Source organism: Protopterus annectens, chromosome 3.part1 (assembly GCF_019279795.1).
Source record: "Protopterus annectens isolate FY-2018-M chromosome 3.part1, PAN1.0, whole genome shotgun sequence".
Lineage (NCBI taxonomy): Eukaryota > Metazoa > Chordata > Ceratodontiformes > Protopteridae > Protopterus > Protopterus annectens.
The window spans coordinates 1,860,777,461-1,860,796,043 of NC_056732.1; the positions used below are offsets into that span (position 1 = coordinate 1,860,777,461).

General features: G+C 43.4%; 1 protein-coding gene across 1 annotated transcript in view; it reads left to right on the forward strand.

The window, feature by feature from the left end:
• LOC122798773 (zinc finger protein 436-like) overlaps positions 1-18,583 on the forward strand; it is a 338,902-nt gene that overhangs the window by 98,159 nt on the left and 222,160 nt on the right. Inside the window, exon 2 of the mRNA XM_044067883.1 lies at positions 3,240-3,366. Coding sequence (XP_043923818.1) covers positions 3,240-3,366 — 127 coding nt within the window. The remainder of the gene's footprint in view (positions 1-3,239; positions 3,367-18,583) is intronic.

The window sequence follows — 18,583 nt, forward strand, 5'->3', positions numbered from 1 at the left end:
GTGTCTGAAGTTCATAGGATGCCTGCTGGAAACCCACACTTGTATAACTACACCTCCTTGTTAAAGGATTCCCCTTTTTGATTCAAGTGGTGTCAGGCATTCTTCGGTCTTCTGCAATTACAGTAGTCCTGGGCCTTAGTGCTCTGGGGGCTAATGGCTGCCATAATCTTACATCATATTTAGGTTCTACGGGGAACCGTGTAGACTCACTGAAAACAGTCTTCAGACTCTATCCATTAAGGTTATAATTTCCAAAGCATGATGGAGGCACCCAGCTTGGTATTTGCTGGCACCAGCTTCTTTCTGGGCAGCTCTCTTAGAAGTATTATTGATCTTCGGGTAACAGTCACCATGGCTACTTCAGCCCCAGGATAGGGACCACTGTCAAGACTGGACAGTCTGATGTAAAGGGCACTTTGCATATCATTGTCCTAAAAATGAGTGATCTTTTTGATACTGTACACTTTCCATGATAACCTTCATGAATGTACTGCAACAATGTGATAGGTGTTCAGTACACCAAAGGGTGTGGCAAAATCCATTTCTACTCCCCCTTGTTGAGAGGCTGTTACACTTTGGGAGTAAGCAATATCTTCCCACATACCTGGAGAAGCCAACTCACTAGCAAACTAGATTAGCAATTGCTTGCTGTTTCCCCGTGACTGTGTCTCTTGCCTGGTTGATGGTGAGATCTCTTTACTACCTGTGCAGAGTCCTCACTGCTATCTCTTTGCGAGCTTGTCCTTTGTCAAATGGAGACACTTCTCCATGATTCTCCCTTGTGTCAGGGGAACGGGGATTCCTTAGTTCAATAAAGGTTTCGGATCTGTTTAACAGCTTTCCCCTTTTCCTCCAATTCCCAGATTTCTACAGAAACTGCAGTGGAAGGAGGTCAGAGTCATTCTCATAACTTCATTTTTGCCCTTTCCAAGTTTGTTGTGACCTCATCTCCGGAGAAATCTCTTGGGTTGAGACCACCCAGGATCTTTCTGTGTCACCCATCCTGCAAGCGTCATCTAGATTTTCATGATCTCAGATTAACCGTTTGTGCTCTTTATTTCTAATGATGGCAACATGGTCTGTGCCCTTGTTTCTACTCAAAAACCCAACATTAGGAAAGTGTACAAAGATAAAATGGACTTGTCGTGTGGTTTGGGTGTTTTGTTGCTCCTGTTCCACTAGTCTTAGATTATCTCCTTCACGTTCTTTAGTCAGAGGTGAGGTTCTTATGTACTGTGATTCACTTAGCATCCATCTTGCAGTTTCATTTAGGTTGCCAGAATTTCTCTTTAGTCTGTCTTAAGGTGTATAATACTTTTCTGGAGAAGCCTTCCTGCTGTAGACTTCTGATTAGAGATCCCGTTCCACAATGGGGTCAGTTTTGTGCTGGAGCAGTTCACCTGGCCTCCCTTTGAAGTTACCTTCAGAACAGAGTTGAAGTTTTTGTCGTTAAAACATCTTCCTCATGGCTGTCTGGCAGTTAGTGGAGAGTACTAAAGCTCTGACTTGTAAATGAACTACTTGATTTGCCAAAGGTACAGGGTTTGAATCTTTCCATTTTCATTTGCTTACTGTGTGACCTTGAGCAAGTCACTACATAGACAGTACTTTGGGGCAATTGGGTATGTGGGAATTAAGGCTGAGCTCCTTACTGGTCTCCGATACTACATGCCTAAGTACCTATAGATCTAGCAGGCTGAACTTCAGGCTTTGTGTGTTGACCCACCATACTCTGTTTCATAAAAACAGAGGTGTAGTGTGATGAAGTAATTCCTCAGAGACTACTGAAGTAAATATAAACCAGACAGTAATTTTTCCTTCAGTTTTTCTGAATCATTCTGACAAGGAAGAATACCTGCTTCAAAGTTTAAATATTTACGGATAGCTCCTGTTATACCTTCACTGGACTAAGGATTAGGAAGGATGTGCAGCTGTTTGATTCATTTACTGCTAATAGATTGTCAAGTGTGCCATGAAAGTCTCTAAAGCAACTTTGTCAAGAAGGTTTCTAAGTGTATTTCCTGAGACATCTCTCACGCCTTTTTCCATAATGCATCTGTTAATCATATTTACGTTTCCAATACATGGGCTTCTGTGGGCAACTTTACTGAAACTTTACATGCTGGATGTAATATTTAGGTCTCATGTGGCATTTGGGGCCATTGCTTTCCAGTTTCTTTTCTCATAAGTCCACCCTGGTTGACTGCTGAGGTCTCTGTCCTAATTATAAGAGAAGGATGGACCAGTCCATGACAGATATGAAAACTATGTACTTGGTGTAATGATAGATCCGATTTGTCATGGTTCATGCTCCTACAGTCCCACCCATCATCCCCCAGCCTGGAAGATGGGGGACTATGGATGTGGGTATGGTAATAAACATGAACTGAATGTGCTCTGAGTGGCCTAATTAAAACTGGGTAGTGATGGAGGCATGGTAGGGATTATGTAAGTGGGAGGAGTTAAAGCCTGTTTGGCTTAGCAACTGAGCTGGCAAGTGATGGTAGTATGCTAGGCATTAGACATTATGTAAGGGGGAGGAGTTGATGACTGTTTGTGTTGTTGCTAAGATGCCTGAGCTAGTAACTGATGGTAGCTTGCCAGGTATTAGATATTATGTAACAGGTAGCAGTTAAAGCCTGTTTGTATTGGTGCTGAGGTGACTGAGATGCGGAGTGATGGTAGCGTGGTGGATATGATGTAATTGAGCTGGCAAGTGATGGTGGTATGCTAGCTATTAGGTATTATATAAGGGGAAGGAGTTAAAGCCCAGGAAAGTTTGTATTGGTGCTGAAGTGACTGTTCTTACACTAGAGCTGCAGTCCTAACAGTAGAGTAAGGTGAACCACAGCCATGCAGATAAGTCATTATGGTAAGTCTTTAACTTGCTTTGATGTTAATATGAAAACAGTGATTTATGTGCAGGAATATAAATTCATATAATTTTCTTCTTTATACAGATTAGTGTCATTATGCAGTATAATTAGTAGTAAGACGCAGAGATTATGTTATACTGATTGAGCAAAACTCATTTTCTGATTGTTAACCCACTCCTGAGATAGTTGAGTTTTTACAACTCTGACACTGAACAGGAAGAAAGGAGTAGTTCTTAACCTTGACAAATTACCATCTAGTACAACTGAACATTTTAACATAGCTGGTTACATTCCTGTTGAAACCATTTATGTTTATCTCTGTGCATAATAATTGAAGAACAAGTAAATTATGTGTGTTTTCAGGTGCCAAACAGCTTTGAAGACGTTGCTGTTGAGTTTTCAAGTGAGGAGTGGAAGATGCTGAGTGAACAGGACAAAGAGTTACACCGGGATGTGATGGTGCGGAACTATGAGAACATGATTTCTTTAGGTAATGGGATCTCAAAGGTACATCATTACTGACTAACATTCAAATATTATTCCTATTTCTTTGCAATAAGAATTCTTTCAGTAACATGGTAATATAGTGTACTGATTTACAACACAACAATGGCAGTGCAAAAATCTTCTTAGAAGTGCCATCTTATCTTGAGGATTGCACATGTTCATCGTGTTTCACTGTTGCAGTCATTACACTTGGGTTATCCGCCGGTAGGCTACCCGCAGTCGGCTCGAGTTCCAAAGTCTTGGTTCGGTGTCGGTTGCTGTCGCCTCTTCCCTGACGTCAGTGCGCCAGGGGTATAAAAGATGCAGCCGATGCCATTTTATTCAGTCTTTCTTGTCTTCGGTGCCTGAAGCAAAAGCAGTTCGCAAGTGCCGGACAGCCGACTCCTGAGATTTTCGAAATTGAGTTTCAGAACCGAAGTCTTCAATAAAGCTAAGTACCCCGTTGGGGAAACTTTTTCTTGCTCCAGACCGATGTCAGTAAAAGTTAATAGTTGTATTTCTTGTGGGAAGCAAATACCTCATAAGGACTTTCACTCTTACTGTATTCCTTGCCTAGGCCCTGACCACGACGTTACTAGTTGTCGGTTTTGTGCTAGATTCAACAAATGCACTATTAAACGTTGTTTGATTTTGATTTACATTATTTTGGCCATAGGTTTAACTACATAATGCCGTCGGAACAACCGATGACCGGAATATATAAAAAACGCAAAGACAAAGAAAAGGACAGGCATCCGAGGTCCAAAAACGACGACGAAGCCTCTTCTAGGCCAGTCGCCAGTTCTCAGTGAGGCACTTTCGCACCCCCTGACACCTGCTACCTCAGAGCCACAGGCCCTAGATGACAGCCATGTGGAGACACCGAGGCCTGTGGAAACTCAAGGTATTGGACCTACAGAAACAATTCCCTCGGATGGGTCTGGAGCTGCTGAGCAGGCATCGGCTTCTGAGGGTGTTTTCAGACCTTCACAGCTTACAATTAAGCCCACTACAGCAGCCAAGGCAAAGTTAAAAACACCATTAAAGACAAAGAAACAAGTACAGCATTCTACTAAACAGTCATCCATGCCAAAGAAGCAGATGCTTAAAATGGCCGAAGACCTAATTACTTTAATCAGGGGTTCCCATCCCCCTCTTGACAAAAGGCCTAGGCAAGACACTGACTATGATTCCTCTGACCAGGTTTCAGTTTCCTCTTGATTCCTCTTCTGACCAGGGATACTCTCTCCCTCCCTATGAGGACTCTGATGCAGAAGAGTCAATACCTTCAGCTTCTCCGCCTGAGGATTATTATTTTGGGGAAACCCTGCACACCATGAGAGAGCATTTCCATTGGGAAAGCCAGGATTGTTCAGAATCTAAGAAAAGGCCCAGAGACTTTCTTTTATTGCCCCAGCACAGGCCCCTGGCTATTCCCCCTGTGCTGGATATTGTTGATGATGTTTTTTCTGAATCCAGTCTGACTCCTGATTCTTTACCCCCTGCACCAGTCAAGCCAAACGGGTACTACAGGGTCCCTGACTCTCATAAATTTCTTTACAAAAACCCTGCTGCAGATCCAGAAACAATTTCTCAGGGACCTATAGGGGTTAAGGCTTCCACTGCTAAAAATCCTGTCCCCTCGGATAGAGATTCCAGAGCTCTGGACAGATGGGGGAAAAAAGTTTACATTTCTGCTACTTTAGCTGTAAGGGCTTTAAATTGCCAGTTTCACATGCTTAAATATCAGCAGTATCTCATGTTATTGTTAAAGCAGAAAATGGTTTCAATCTCAGAAAGTCCTGACCGTAAGGAAATGCAGGATTTATTGCATGCAGCTGAACAAGTGGGAAAGCATACTTTACAATGTGATTTTGATTCATTAGAGGCTTCTTGTAGAGCCGCAGTTACAGGCTCTGTTATTCGAAGGCATGCTTGGTTGAAAGAACAAAGTTTACCTGACCATGTTAAAGTTAAATTATTGGATGCTCCACGACAGCATGATACTTTGTTTGGTAATAAGGCAGAAGAGGTGTTAAAGAAAATGGAGGATAAAGCAAAATCAATGCAAACAGTAAAGGATTTCTTACAGGTTCAACCACCCAGGTTTAGCAGAAACTGGCCTTCAAAAAATTGGTCCTTTCCAGTGTCATACAGGCCACAAAGAGGCAGATACAGACGCCCAAGAGGCAGATCTCAGCCCCAAGGCTCCTACAGACCTACACAATGGGGTGCTTCAGCCCCCAAAGGAGGGGAAGACAAATCACAACCTTATAGGAAACAGTCCCAATGACTTCCCTCTACAGATGCCAAGCACTTTCCTTTTGGCAGCACCCCTAGGGGGAAAGCTAGCACTTTTCTCAAAAAATTGGCACATAATCACCCAAGACAAATGGGTACTGAGTATTGTTTCTCAAGGTTACAGGTTCCACTTTCACACGCTTCCAAAATCAAGAGGTGTGCCAGACCTGCCACAAAGCCAATGGGCAGAGGCGCAAAAACAAATTGCGGCTCTCATGGACATGGGAGCTATTCAAACAGTGCCACAGCAAGAATAGGGGCAAGGATTCTACTCAAGACTTTTCTTAGTACCCAGAAAGGACAAAGCCTGGAGACCAATGCTGGACCTGTCAACCCTAAATACTTTCCTGGATGTTCCAAAATTCAAAATATTAACTCTACAGCACCTTCTACCCATGCTGGGCAAGACGGCTTGGCTAGTTACTTTGGACATCAAGGAGGCATACCTGCATGTCTCAATTAGACAAACTTGTAGAAGATACCTCAGATTAATAGCAGGCTCTATGCATTACCAATTCTCTGCACTGCCCTTTGGCTTATCTACTGCGCCCAGGGTCTTCACAAAATGCCTGGCACTGGTAATTGCATTTTGCAGACAAAAAGGAATTCAAATATATCCCTACTTGGACGACTGCCTTATTCAAGCAGAGAGCAAGGAAGTTCTACTAAAGCATCTGGCATTTGTAAAAAGATCACTAATTTACCTAGGGTACACAGTAAACAAAAAGAAATCAAAACTAGTGCCCTCTCTAGAGATAATATTCCTGGGTGCAAGCTTAAATACAACTGCCCAGATGGCTTATCTCACACCAGACAAGCAAAGGCAACTGACTCCATACTTTCAACTGATGGCAATAAAGACCCATCTCCCTGCAAGAAAAATTCTGCAGGCCCTGGGCTTCATGGCGTCCTGCATTCTACTAATTCCATATGCAAGACTGCATATGAGGAAACTACAATGGTACCTAAAAAGTGTTTGGTCTCAACATTGTCACAGCCAGGAGACAATCATAACTTTAATTCCTTGCCTACAACAGGAGTTTCAATGGTGGTCACAGGCCTGTCACCACAACAAGAGACAGCCTTTCACCTTACCCACAGCCAAACAGACAATAACAACGGATGCATCGGATTATGCCTGGGGGGCACATATGGCAGGGAAATGTATTCAGGGCACGTGGCCCAAGGAACAAATGCATCTCCACATCAATCAGAAAGAGATGCTAGCAGTACAGAATGCCCTGACAGCTTTCAAGGACCTAATACATCCAGGACAACTACTAATAAAGATGGACAATACCACAGTTATGTGGTACATAAACAAGCAAGGGGGCACACATTCCTACCCCCTATGCAGGCAAGCCATGACCTTGTGGAAAACAGCATTAACCTATCAGGTACATCTGCAAGCACAATTCCTGCTAGGAACAAAAAACACACTGGCAGACGAACTAAGCAGAAATCTCATGGGCCCCTCACGAATGGAAACTGAATCCACGGGTGTTCAGCATGATAACAAGGAAATGGGGATGCCCAGACATAGATCTTTTTACCTCCCCTCACAATTGCCAACTACAGAAATTCTGCACAAGAACTTATCACTCTCAGGCATGGAAAGTGGATGCTCTATCATTCAGCTGGAAAGCTCTGGCAGTCTATGCCTTCCCACCAATGCCTCTTCTTACCAAAGTGCTCATAAAAGACAGACAAGAAAGGCCAAAAATGATCCTGGTTGCCCCAGACTGGCCACGCCAGCACTGGTACCCAATCCTAAAGAGCTTGTCTCAGGGCCCAGCTTGGCCTTTACCTCAAATTCCTCATCTTCTAACTCAACAAAACAATCAGATTCTGCACAGTCAACTCAGAACCTTAAATCTGGCAACATGGCAGATAATGTAGCCAATTAGACTGCATTCTCTCTAAAGCTGTTATGGATGTCATTCTAGAAGCCAGGAGACCCAGCACTAGGAAATCTTATGCAGAAAAATGGAAGAGATTCTGTGCTTGGAACCAGGCACAAGGGCTCAACCCACTTGTTCCAAATATACCTCAGATTTTACAATACTTAACTGAGATGCTGGACAAAGGCCTATCTTCCTCATCTATTAAAATCCATGCCTCTGCCATTTCAGCTCATTACAATATGGAACCTCCTATTTTTTCACATCCTCCACTAAGACAGTACCTCAGAGGGGCAAAAAACATAAGACCCCCAAGGAGAGCACCAGTACCAACCTGGGATCTCCATTTTGTTTTAGAAAAACTCACACTGCCTCCTTTAGAACCAGCCAGCACAGCTGATATAAAATTCTTATCATGGAAAACTGCTCTGCTCCTAGCAATAACTTCAGCAAGAAGGGTGGTATCAGTTACAGGCATTAATGGCTGTGGAACCTTTCATTATTTTTCACCAGGACAGAGTTTCTCTCAGGACAAACCCAACATTCATGTCTAAATTAGTTTCCAATGTGGCCCTGAACCAAACCATTCATTTACCAACTTTCTACCCAAATCCCCAGAATAAAGGGGAGAGACTTCTGCACGCTTTGGATATACACAGACCGCTACAATTCTACCTGGACAAAACAAAAGCTTTCAGAAAAACTGAGCAACTGTTTGTAGCCTATGCTTCAGGATCACAAGGAAAACCTATCACAAAGCAGACAATTCCAGAATGGATAGGACACTGCATCCGCTTCTGTTATGCACAACATGGCAAATCAGTGCCTAAGGTCATTAGGCCACATTCTACCAGAGCAACAGCCACTTCAGCAGCCTTTCTCAGAGGAGTACCAACCAAAGACATTTTAGAAGCTGCAACCTGGAGCTCAGTGCACACTTTCACCAAGCACTACCACTTACCTCTCTACTCTAAATCCAGAGCAGGCTTTGCCACTGCAGTTCTGCAAGGCCTGGTAGCCTCTCCATATCCTATTTAGACCCAGCCACCCAACCTCAGCTTTGGGATTCAACCCAAGTGTAATGACTGCAACAGTGAAACACAATGAACATAGTACAGTTGTGTACCTACCACAAATGTAGATGTTCGAGTGTATTCACTGTAGCAGTCCAGGTTACCCACCCACCATCCCCCTTTACTTTGCTGGGACTTCTCTGTACTTCTCAACTCTATACAACCTGTGTGGTGTATTTGCTTGTAGCTGAAGGAAATATTTATATTACTTCATGCATGCTTTTTGGCATTATTTTATTTTTCCAGCCTTCCTATCTGGGGGCACCTGACATCTGGGGCAAGAAAAACTGAAGAAAATGGCATCTGTTGCATCTTTTATACCCCTGGTGCACTGACGTCAGGGAAGAGGCAACAGCAACCGACGCCGGACCAAGACTTTGGAACTCGGGCCGACTGCAGGTAGCCTGCCGGCGGATAACCCAAGTGTAATGACTGCAACAGTGAATACACTCGAACATCTACATTTATGGTAGGTACACCAAAACAAAACACGTGCAACACATAGCTCACAAAGCCAGTGTGCCGAACAGTCACAGCCCTTAAGGCTAAATAACACACCTGATACACTTGTAATAGGTGACTCTATCATCAGGCACACTGATGTCCCGCTCACCAGGCTGAACAAGGAGAAGGTCACGGTGAGCTGCCTATCGGGCGCTAGGATCCGCCACATAACACAAGCACTCAGGTCACTCCAAGGCAAGTACAAATATGACTCAGTCATTGTCCATGCTGGTGTGAATGACCTGAGACGTACCTCCCTGGACTACATGAAAAGAGACATAGAGGAGCTCTCTGAGCATGTAGCCCAGGCCGGTATGACCCTGACCTTGAGTAGCATCTTACCCTCATGATGCCACAGTATGAAGACAAGATTATCAATTTCAACAATTGGCTTAAGTATTGGTGTCATTCAAAGGGGATCCAATGCCTGTCAGCCTGGGATGACATGCTCGACAAGCCACGATGCTTCGCTAGGGACGGCTTGCACCTGTCACCCCTGGGCTTTCGGATATTGGCAAAGGCACTTGCTACCCCCATAGTGCCTTTTTTAGGCAAGGCTGAAAAGACAAACCCACCTCCGTAGGTATCACAAGGGATAAGAAACTAAGAGTAATGCTACTCAACGCCAGAAGTCTAAACCTCAAGATGCACGCACTCGAAACTCTCCTGAGCATGGAGAACATCGATATCTGTGCAGTAACATAAACCTGGTTCAAGGCTCTCGAGAGCACCCCAGCACTACCAGGTTATACCTCATACCATGCTTTTCGGTCCCAAAACTTGGACTGAACCACAAAAGGAGGGGGAGTATCATTATTAGTCAAAGATACCCACACCTCCAGGTTGGTGGCACAGCACGAAGCATCAGAGACTATCCATGTGCAACTAACAGTGGGTAAAACTGCCTTCCAGTTTATAGCCTGCTACAGACCACCCTCCCAAACCCAGGAACCCCACTCGGCCTTCCTGAGAACACTGGAAAATATGAAGGTCTCTCCAAACACCATTATATTGGGTGACTTCAACTACCCAACCATAGACTGGGAGCATTACTCTAGCTCCAACACCCTAGCCCAAAGGTTCCTAGAATTTATAAACTCAAATGCTACGGAACAACTTGTTACCACTCCCACAAGAGGGGAAAACATACTGGACCTGATCATCACCAACATGGGGACTCTATGCTCCAGACCAGAAGTGTATCCCTCACTGGTAAGATCAGACCATAAACTAATCTCACTGGATATTCACATCCCGACCCCACCCCATGCCCAGAAAACCACAGTGAAAAACTTCTCTAAAGCAAATTTCACACTCCTCAAAACCGAGGTGGAATCCTTCAAAGCCCGGCCTGTGGATATCTGCCCAGACCACAAAATCCTTTATAAAAGCATTCTATGAACTCCTTCAGGAATGCATGGATCATGCAATCCCAAATAAAACCAAGACCCAATCCTCCAAAGGCAGACGTCCTGTCTGGTGGACCCCAGCCATAAACAAACTATACAATAGAAGGAGGAAGCTACTACATGACAGAGAAAAAATCCCAAAAAGGGAAGGCATCTCTGATCAGTATCAGCAAAAAACTATGTGCACTCATAAAATCGTCTAAGGCTAGCTTCGAGAAAAAAATTGCACAGGACACTAAGGATAATCACAAGGCTTTCTTTAGTTACGTTAGGAACCTGAGTGGGAATTCCCAGATATGCTCAGAATTAGTCCAAAATGACAAAAAATACACCGAACCCACAGACATTGCCAACATCCTAGCTGACAGGTTCAGCGCAACCTCCCCACCAAAAGGGCTAATATCTATCCCAGCAGAGTGCTGCCCCCCTGACATCTCAGATGCTCAGGTAAGAGCTGCCCTCTCCAAAGCAAGAAACACAGCATCAATGGGACCAGACGGTGTCCCGGGCTGCGTCCTACATGAACTCCAAGAAGAGCTAAACCCAAACCTAAAACTACTGTTCAATCTCAGCCTTACTACAGGATATGTACCCAAAGAGTGGCGTACAGCAACAGTGGTCCCTCTCCACAAAGGTGGTGCCTCAACGGATCCTGGAAACTATCGCCCTATAAGTCTCACTAGCTTGGTCTGCAAAGCTATGGAAAGGATCATCATGGACCTTATAAATAAAGATATTGGGGACCTACAGACACTGGATCCTACCCATTTCGGCTTTGTTAAGGGCAGATCCTGCCTCTTAAACCTGGTCGATTTCTTTGAAACAGTCACCAAGGCCATTGACAAGGGGAAGGTGGTCCACACAGCCTACCTGGACCTTGCAAAAGCCTTCGATACAATACCCCACTCGGGCATTATAGATAAGCTCACCAGCTTAAATATAAACCCCTATGTCACTAGATGGGTTGCAAACTGGCTCAAGGACAGAACCCACATGGTTAGAATAGCTGGAGCCATGTCAGACTCCAAACCAGTTACAAGTGGCGTCCCACAAGGCTCAGTCTTGGGACCTCTCTTGTTCGGTATATATTTCTAGGAGGTACAGGCCAACATGGAAGGACTGTGGCTGATCAAGTTCGCAGATGACTGCAAACTGGGCACCATAATAGACTCTCCAACCGACATAAGCATCCTCCAAAAGGGCCTCATAGAAACAGACAACTGGTGCCGGAGCCATGGCCTCAAGCTAAACGCCAAAAAGTGTATAATGATCCCCTTTGGCAAAAAAAGTGCCCACAAATTACCACATAGGTGGTAATCCATTAAGTACAGAGGAAGTAATTAGGGACCTGGGGACCCAAGTTGATAGCAATCTCTCATTTGACAGCCACGTGGCCAAAGTGGTTAGAAAAACATTTTATATAGCCCACCTAATCATGAAGGGATTCAAATCTAGATCAGGGGAGGTCATCGTGCCTCTTTACTCATCCCTCATCAGGCCCATGATTGAGTACAATGCCCCTTTTGGGATGTACCTTACCAGACACCTGCAGCAACTGGAAAGACCCCAAAAGTACCTCACCAAGAGGATCAAGGGGCTCAAACAGATGCCGTATGCTGCCCGGTTAAAGAAACTCCAGCTCTACTCAGTGGCATACCGCCTGCTCAGAGGCGATCTGTGCCTGACGTATAAAGCCATGTCCAACCCAGAATTAATGGACATGCTGCACCTCAGAAAATCCAAATCCCATCGAGCTACGCGCTCAAGGGACTTAAACCTCAGCACTGAAATAAATAGGACATGCTGGAGGGGCAGATTCATAACCAAGAGGCTCCCTTCACTCTGGAATAAAATCCCAGTCCAGGTTAGGCAGAGTCCCTCATTGACTCTCTTCAAGAGGAATCTTGATGAGTGGATGGGAGATCGTAGGTTTACCCCGGGTATCACTTCTGTGTCACTGTTAGACAGAGGCACAGTATACTAACCTCGAAAAAGGGCATAGCAAAATAAATTTAAAATGGGTGGCAAAAGCCAAACACATTCTGGCTAGGCTTATAAATGCCCTAGGGCAGATAGCCTAGTATGAACCTATGAACCTATGTACTTTTCATCTCCTGTACTATTATTATATGCAAGTATTACATGGTTAGAAGAACCTTGTGGTCAAGTGTTTATTCCTCTCTGACAATGAAAGTGCAGTGTGTTACATAGATCTCCAGTTCCTTTAGGCTGTTTAATATTTCTGGGGTTTTGTACTTTTTAATTCATGATTACACAGAAACCCATCATTGGGAATTCCAGGCATAACCTAATGTCTCTTTTGACAATAATAATACAAAACCGGTAACTAGTAGTAGCTGTGTACCAAACAGTGATTTTCATTGCACAAACTATATTATTGCTTTAAATCCTTAAATGCATGTCCTACATCATCTTGACACTGTATTAAGCACAACAGTAACTCTACTTTTCTACATTTTATCATTTAAAAACATGTTTTTAGTGAAAATAAAATACTTTTTCTACTTCTGAATTAATTTGGGTAAAATATTGTATTTTTTAATGTTTTCCTGATTTAAGTTAACTGAACTAATAGTCATAATTTGAACTATGGAGACTGAAGAAAAAAAACACTCCACAGAATGTAGAAACAAACTTATAATAAAAAAAAACATTTACTGGAAGACTGTAGAAACACCTCAAGTAAAATAATTTAATTTGTATTTATTCACAAAGATTAAGTACTTATGTCACAACACTTCATCAGAATAAAAAGTGCAGTAAAAATCACATTTAAGTACACTGATGCATAATTAACAATTAAATGCTTGATTAATCAACCAACAGTTCCATTTCAGTCTAAAAACACATTTAATTAATAATAATGTTGTAGGTGATCAGCACAGGGATGGTATATATTGCTATAAGCTCCTGTTTGTACTCCTTCTATATAGGAATGACCGGAAGTATTAGAATAAAGGAACATTTATTTGCTATATAGAAAAAAGATAGCAACATTGCACTAGTGAAACATCCACTGTACGTAAACCTTTTAAAATGTTTTATTTTTCTATCCTACAGGCAGTTCTGAAACATTTGAGGGGAGGTAATTAGAATAATATAATTCTTAAAAAAGAAACTTTCTGTCAAGTTAAGATGCAAGCAGACAAATACTCTGGTATTAATGAAACCATTTGTATAAAGTGCTTTTTAGAATAGCATCTTTGTTAATAATGGCTTGTTTGTCATTAATTAAATGTGTTTAGGCTGAATTGGAATTGTTAGTTGATTGGGCAAGAATTTAATTGTTAAGTTTCTATTAGTGTACTTAAATGTGTTTTTTACTGCACTTTTTATTCTGATGAATTCTTTGGATGAAAGTGCTTAATATTTGTCAATAAATATCAGTTATTTTACTCATGGTGTTTCTGCTGCCTTGCAGTGAAAGTTTTTTTGTTTTGTTATAACTATGGAGACTATTTGTGGTAATTTACATGTAAATTCCCTTCCATTCCTTCTGTAACATATGGAGTTTATAACTTTAAATATGCTAATGACCAAGCCACAGGGAGTTGCATGTCACGTCGTACAGATTCATGCATTCATATGCTAATGACTAAGTCACAGGGAGTTGCATGTCATGTGGTACACATTCATGCATTCATATGCTAATGACTAAGTCACAGGGAGTTGCATGTCATGTGGTACACATTCATGCATTCATATGCTAATGACTAAGTCACAGGGAGTTGCATGTCATGTGGTACAGATTCATGCATTCATATGCTAATGACTAAGTTACGGGGAGTTGCATGTCATGTGGTACAGATTCATGCATTCATATGCTAATAATTATGCCACAGGGAGTTACATGCCATTCACTAGTGCAATGTTTCTAAAGACATGCTTCTGGAGCATTCCTCCCCAGGCCTCTGTTGAAAACAGGATCTGTGGAACCTAGTTGGACTTTCCCGGTCAACAAATGTTAAAAAAAAAAAAAAAAAAAAAAATGTGGTACAGATTCATTCATTCATATCCTAATGACCAAGTCACAGGGATATGTTCTTCGTGTTTCACTGTTGCGGGCATTACATTTGGGTAATCTGCTGGCAGGTTGCCCTCAGTCAGCCTGAATAGCAATTTCTTGGGTCCTGCGTCGGTTGCTGTCTCCTCTTCCATGATGTCAGGTCGTCAGGGGTATAAAATATGCAGCCAATGCCATTTTATTCAGTTTTTCTTGCACCAGATATCAAATGCCCCCCAAATGGGGAGCAAAAATATATATGTATATAAATAAACAGTAAATATATATAAATGCACTTTTAGAAACATACACTTTACCTTTATCTAAAAGCAAATACACCACAAAGGCTTTTGTGTATAGTGAAGGAAAGAAAATGTATAGAAAGGGAGATAGCGGGTGGGTAACCCAGACTGCAACAGTGAATACACTCGAACATCTACATTTATGGTAAGTGTACACAACTGTACTATGTTCTTTGTGTTTCACTGTTGCAGTCATTACATTTGGGTAGAATCCCAAAGCTATGGATGGGAGGATGGAACTAAACAGCATTAAGGGCGGCTACAAGGCCCTGCAGAACTGCAGTGGCAAAGCCTGCCCTGGATTTGAAGAAAAGAGGCAAATGATAATGCTTTGTGAAGGTATGAACAGAGCTCCAAGTAGCAGCTTCTAGAATGTCTTTGGTTGGAACCCCTCTGAGAAAAGCTGCTGAAGTAGAGGCAGCCCTGGTGGAATGTGATCTGATTCCCATGGGCACGGGTTTACCATGGTGCAAGTAGCAGAAATGAATGCAGTGGCTTATCCACTTAGAAATAGTCTGCTTTGATATAGCCTTCCCCTCTGACCCTGCAGCAAATGCTACCAGTAGTTGCTCAGACTTTCTTAGAGATTTTGCCCTGTTTAAGTAGAATCGTAGTTGTCTGTACATCCAATGAATTCAGAATCCGCCCCCCCCTTGTTCTGCAGATTTGGGTAAAATGTTGGCAGGTGAGTGGTCTGGTTAAGAGCCACACTGGATATCACCTTATGCATAAAAGAAGGATTGGTCCTGAGGGACACCCTGTCCGGGTAAGACAACTGGTGCCAGAGCCATGGCCTCAAGCTAAACGCCAAAAAGTGTATAGTCATTCCCTTTGGCAAAAACAAAGTGCCCACAAATTACCACATAGGTGGTAATCCATTAAGTACGGAAGAAGTAATTAGTGACCTGGGGACCCAAGTTGATAGCAGTCTCTCATTTGAAAACCACATGGTCAAAATGGTTAGAAAAACATTTTATATAGCCCACCTAATCATGAAGGGATTCACATCTAGATCAGGGGAGGTCATCGTGCCTCTTTACTCATCCCTCATCAGGCCCATAATTGAGTACAATGCCCCTTTTGGGATGTACCTTACCAGACACCTACAGCAACTGGAAAGACCCCAAAAGTACCTCACCAAGAGGATCAAGGGGTTCAAACAGATGCCATATGCTGCCTGGTTAAAGAAACTCCATTTCTACTCAGTGGCATACCGCCTGCTCAGAGGCGCTCTGTGCCTGACGTATAAAGCCATGTCCAACCCGGAATTAATGGACATGCTGCACCTCAGAAAATCCAAATCCCATCGAGCTATGCGCTTGAGAAACTTGAACCTCAGCACTGAAATAAATAGGACATGCTGGAGGGACAGATTCATAACCCAGAGGCTCCCTTCACTCTGGAATAAAATCCCAGTCCAGGTTAGGCAGAGTCCCTCATTGACTCTCTTCAAGAGGAATCTTGAGTGGATGGGAGATCTTAGGTTTACCCCGGGTATCACTTCTGTGTCACTGTTAGACAGAGGCACAGTATACCATCCTTGAAAAAGGGCATAGCAAAATTCATTTAAAATGGGTGGTGAAAGCCAAACACACTCTGGCTAGGCTTATAAATGCCCCAGGGCAGATAGCCTAGTATGAACCTATGAACGTATGTGGTACAGATTCATACATTCATATGCTAATGGCCAAGTCACAGGGAGTTGCATGTCATTTGGTACAGAGTCATGCATTCTTTATTAAGGCTGTCAGATTAAACACTTCATGAAGGCTGGTGCTTATCTGGAGTGTTTATGTTGTCCTACAGAGTATCCTGATAAACCTCTGCATATTCCATGGTATTACAGTGGGGAAATGCATTTGCAAAATGAGTAAATCTATTTCATTTTAAGCTTTTATCTGTTTGGAAATACAAAATAAATAAAGTCACAGTTAGAATAATGTTCCAGTTGCAGCTGCCAGGAATTCTGTTGCTGCAGTTCAGTTTGTAAAAATACCTGGAAGTTTCTATCCAGAAATTTGATAGGTTGAAAAGGTACCCTGCTGCTGATATTGAAACCACAGTAATGTTTGGAGGGACCCAATCTTACCCTCTGTGAAGGCTAGCCATGAACCTCAGGCTGACAGCCTCCTCCTTGAGATTACACCTAATAGCCCAATATCTACCAGGGATCAACAGCACCCTGGCAGACCACTTAAGCAGAAACTTATTGGACCCGCACGAATGGCAGCTCCACAGAAAAATCTTTTTGCAAGTCACTCAGGAGTGGGGAACTCCGGAGGTGGATCTCTTTGCTTCGCACCTCAGCCACCAGCTGAAAAAAATCTGTACCAGGAAGTATCACCACCTAGTGTGGAAGGTGGATGCCTTGACCTTCCCCTGGAACTCCCTCTTTGTGTACGCTTTCCCTCCTCTGCCTCTTATTCCCAAGGTACTGATTGAAATAAGGGAGGAGAGACAAAAGGCCATCCTCATTGCTCCAGATTGGCCAAGAAAGCATTGGTACCCCTTACTGCGCAGCCTGACTTTACAGCCCCACAGGCAGCTTCCCCTGATCTCGGACCTCTTGACTCAGGTGTGGGAGGGGGGGATGTGGCACCCAGACTTGCAGACTCTCAAACTGTCAGCATGGCTAATACTCCAAAGTCAAAAAGGGGGCCCCTGTTAAGCAAACATGTCCTAGACATTATCACAGAGGCCAGAAGGCCCAGCACCAGAAAATCTTATGCAGGGAAATGTAAAATATTCTGCTCCTAGAGCCAGTCCAGAGGAGGCAATTCCTCACAACCTACCATCCTGGACTACCTAGTGGAGTTACTCAATAGTGGCCTCTCCTTCTCTTCTATTAAAATCCATGCCTAGCCATTTCAGCTCATTTCGATACAGATCAGCCTCTATTCTCACATCCTTTGATTAAACAATTCCTCAGAGGGGCTTCCAATATAAGACCTCCCAGAAGGCCACCCATGCCAGCCTGGGGACCTGAATTACATTGTGGAAAAACTAACCTTACCACCCTTTGAACCTGCTGCATCAGCAGGACTGAGATGCCTCTCCTGGAAGACTGCTTTCCTACTAGCTATCACCTCAACCAGAAGGGTTTCAGAACTTCAGGCACTGATGGCCGTTGAGCCCTTCATCATTTTCCATGCAGACAGGGTCTTCCTGAGGACTAACCCCTCCTTTATGCCCAAGGTGGTATCTAATGTGACCCTCAATCAGGCCATACATCTACCCACCTTCTTTCCTAACCCTCAAAACGGGGGGGGGGGGATTTTGCACTCACTAGATGTGCACAGACAGCTCAAATACTACCTGGGCCATACTAAACCCTTCAGGAAAACAGACCAACTTCTTGTCAGCTTTGTCCCAGGGGCAGAGGGGAAACTCATTTACAAGCAAACCATTTCCAAATGGATATCACACTGTATCCATTTCTGCTACAGATTGCATTTGAAACCACCCCCAAGTCTGTTCGTACCCATTCCACTAGGGCAGCCTCCACTTCCACCGCATTCTTCAGAGGAGTTCCCACCAGGGACATCTTGGAAGCTGCCACCTGGACTTGCTTTCCATTCCTTTACAAAGCATTTCCACCTACCTCTTTTCTCTAAGACTAGGGCAGGGTTTGCCTCTGCAGTTCTGCAGGGCATGCTGACCCATGCCTAGGTCTCTTACTAATACTACCACCCCTCTCAACTTTGGGA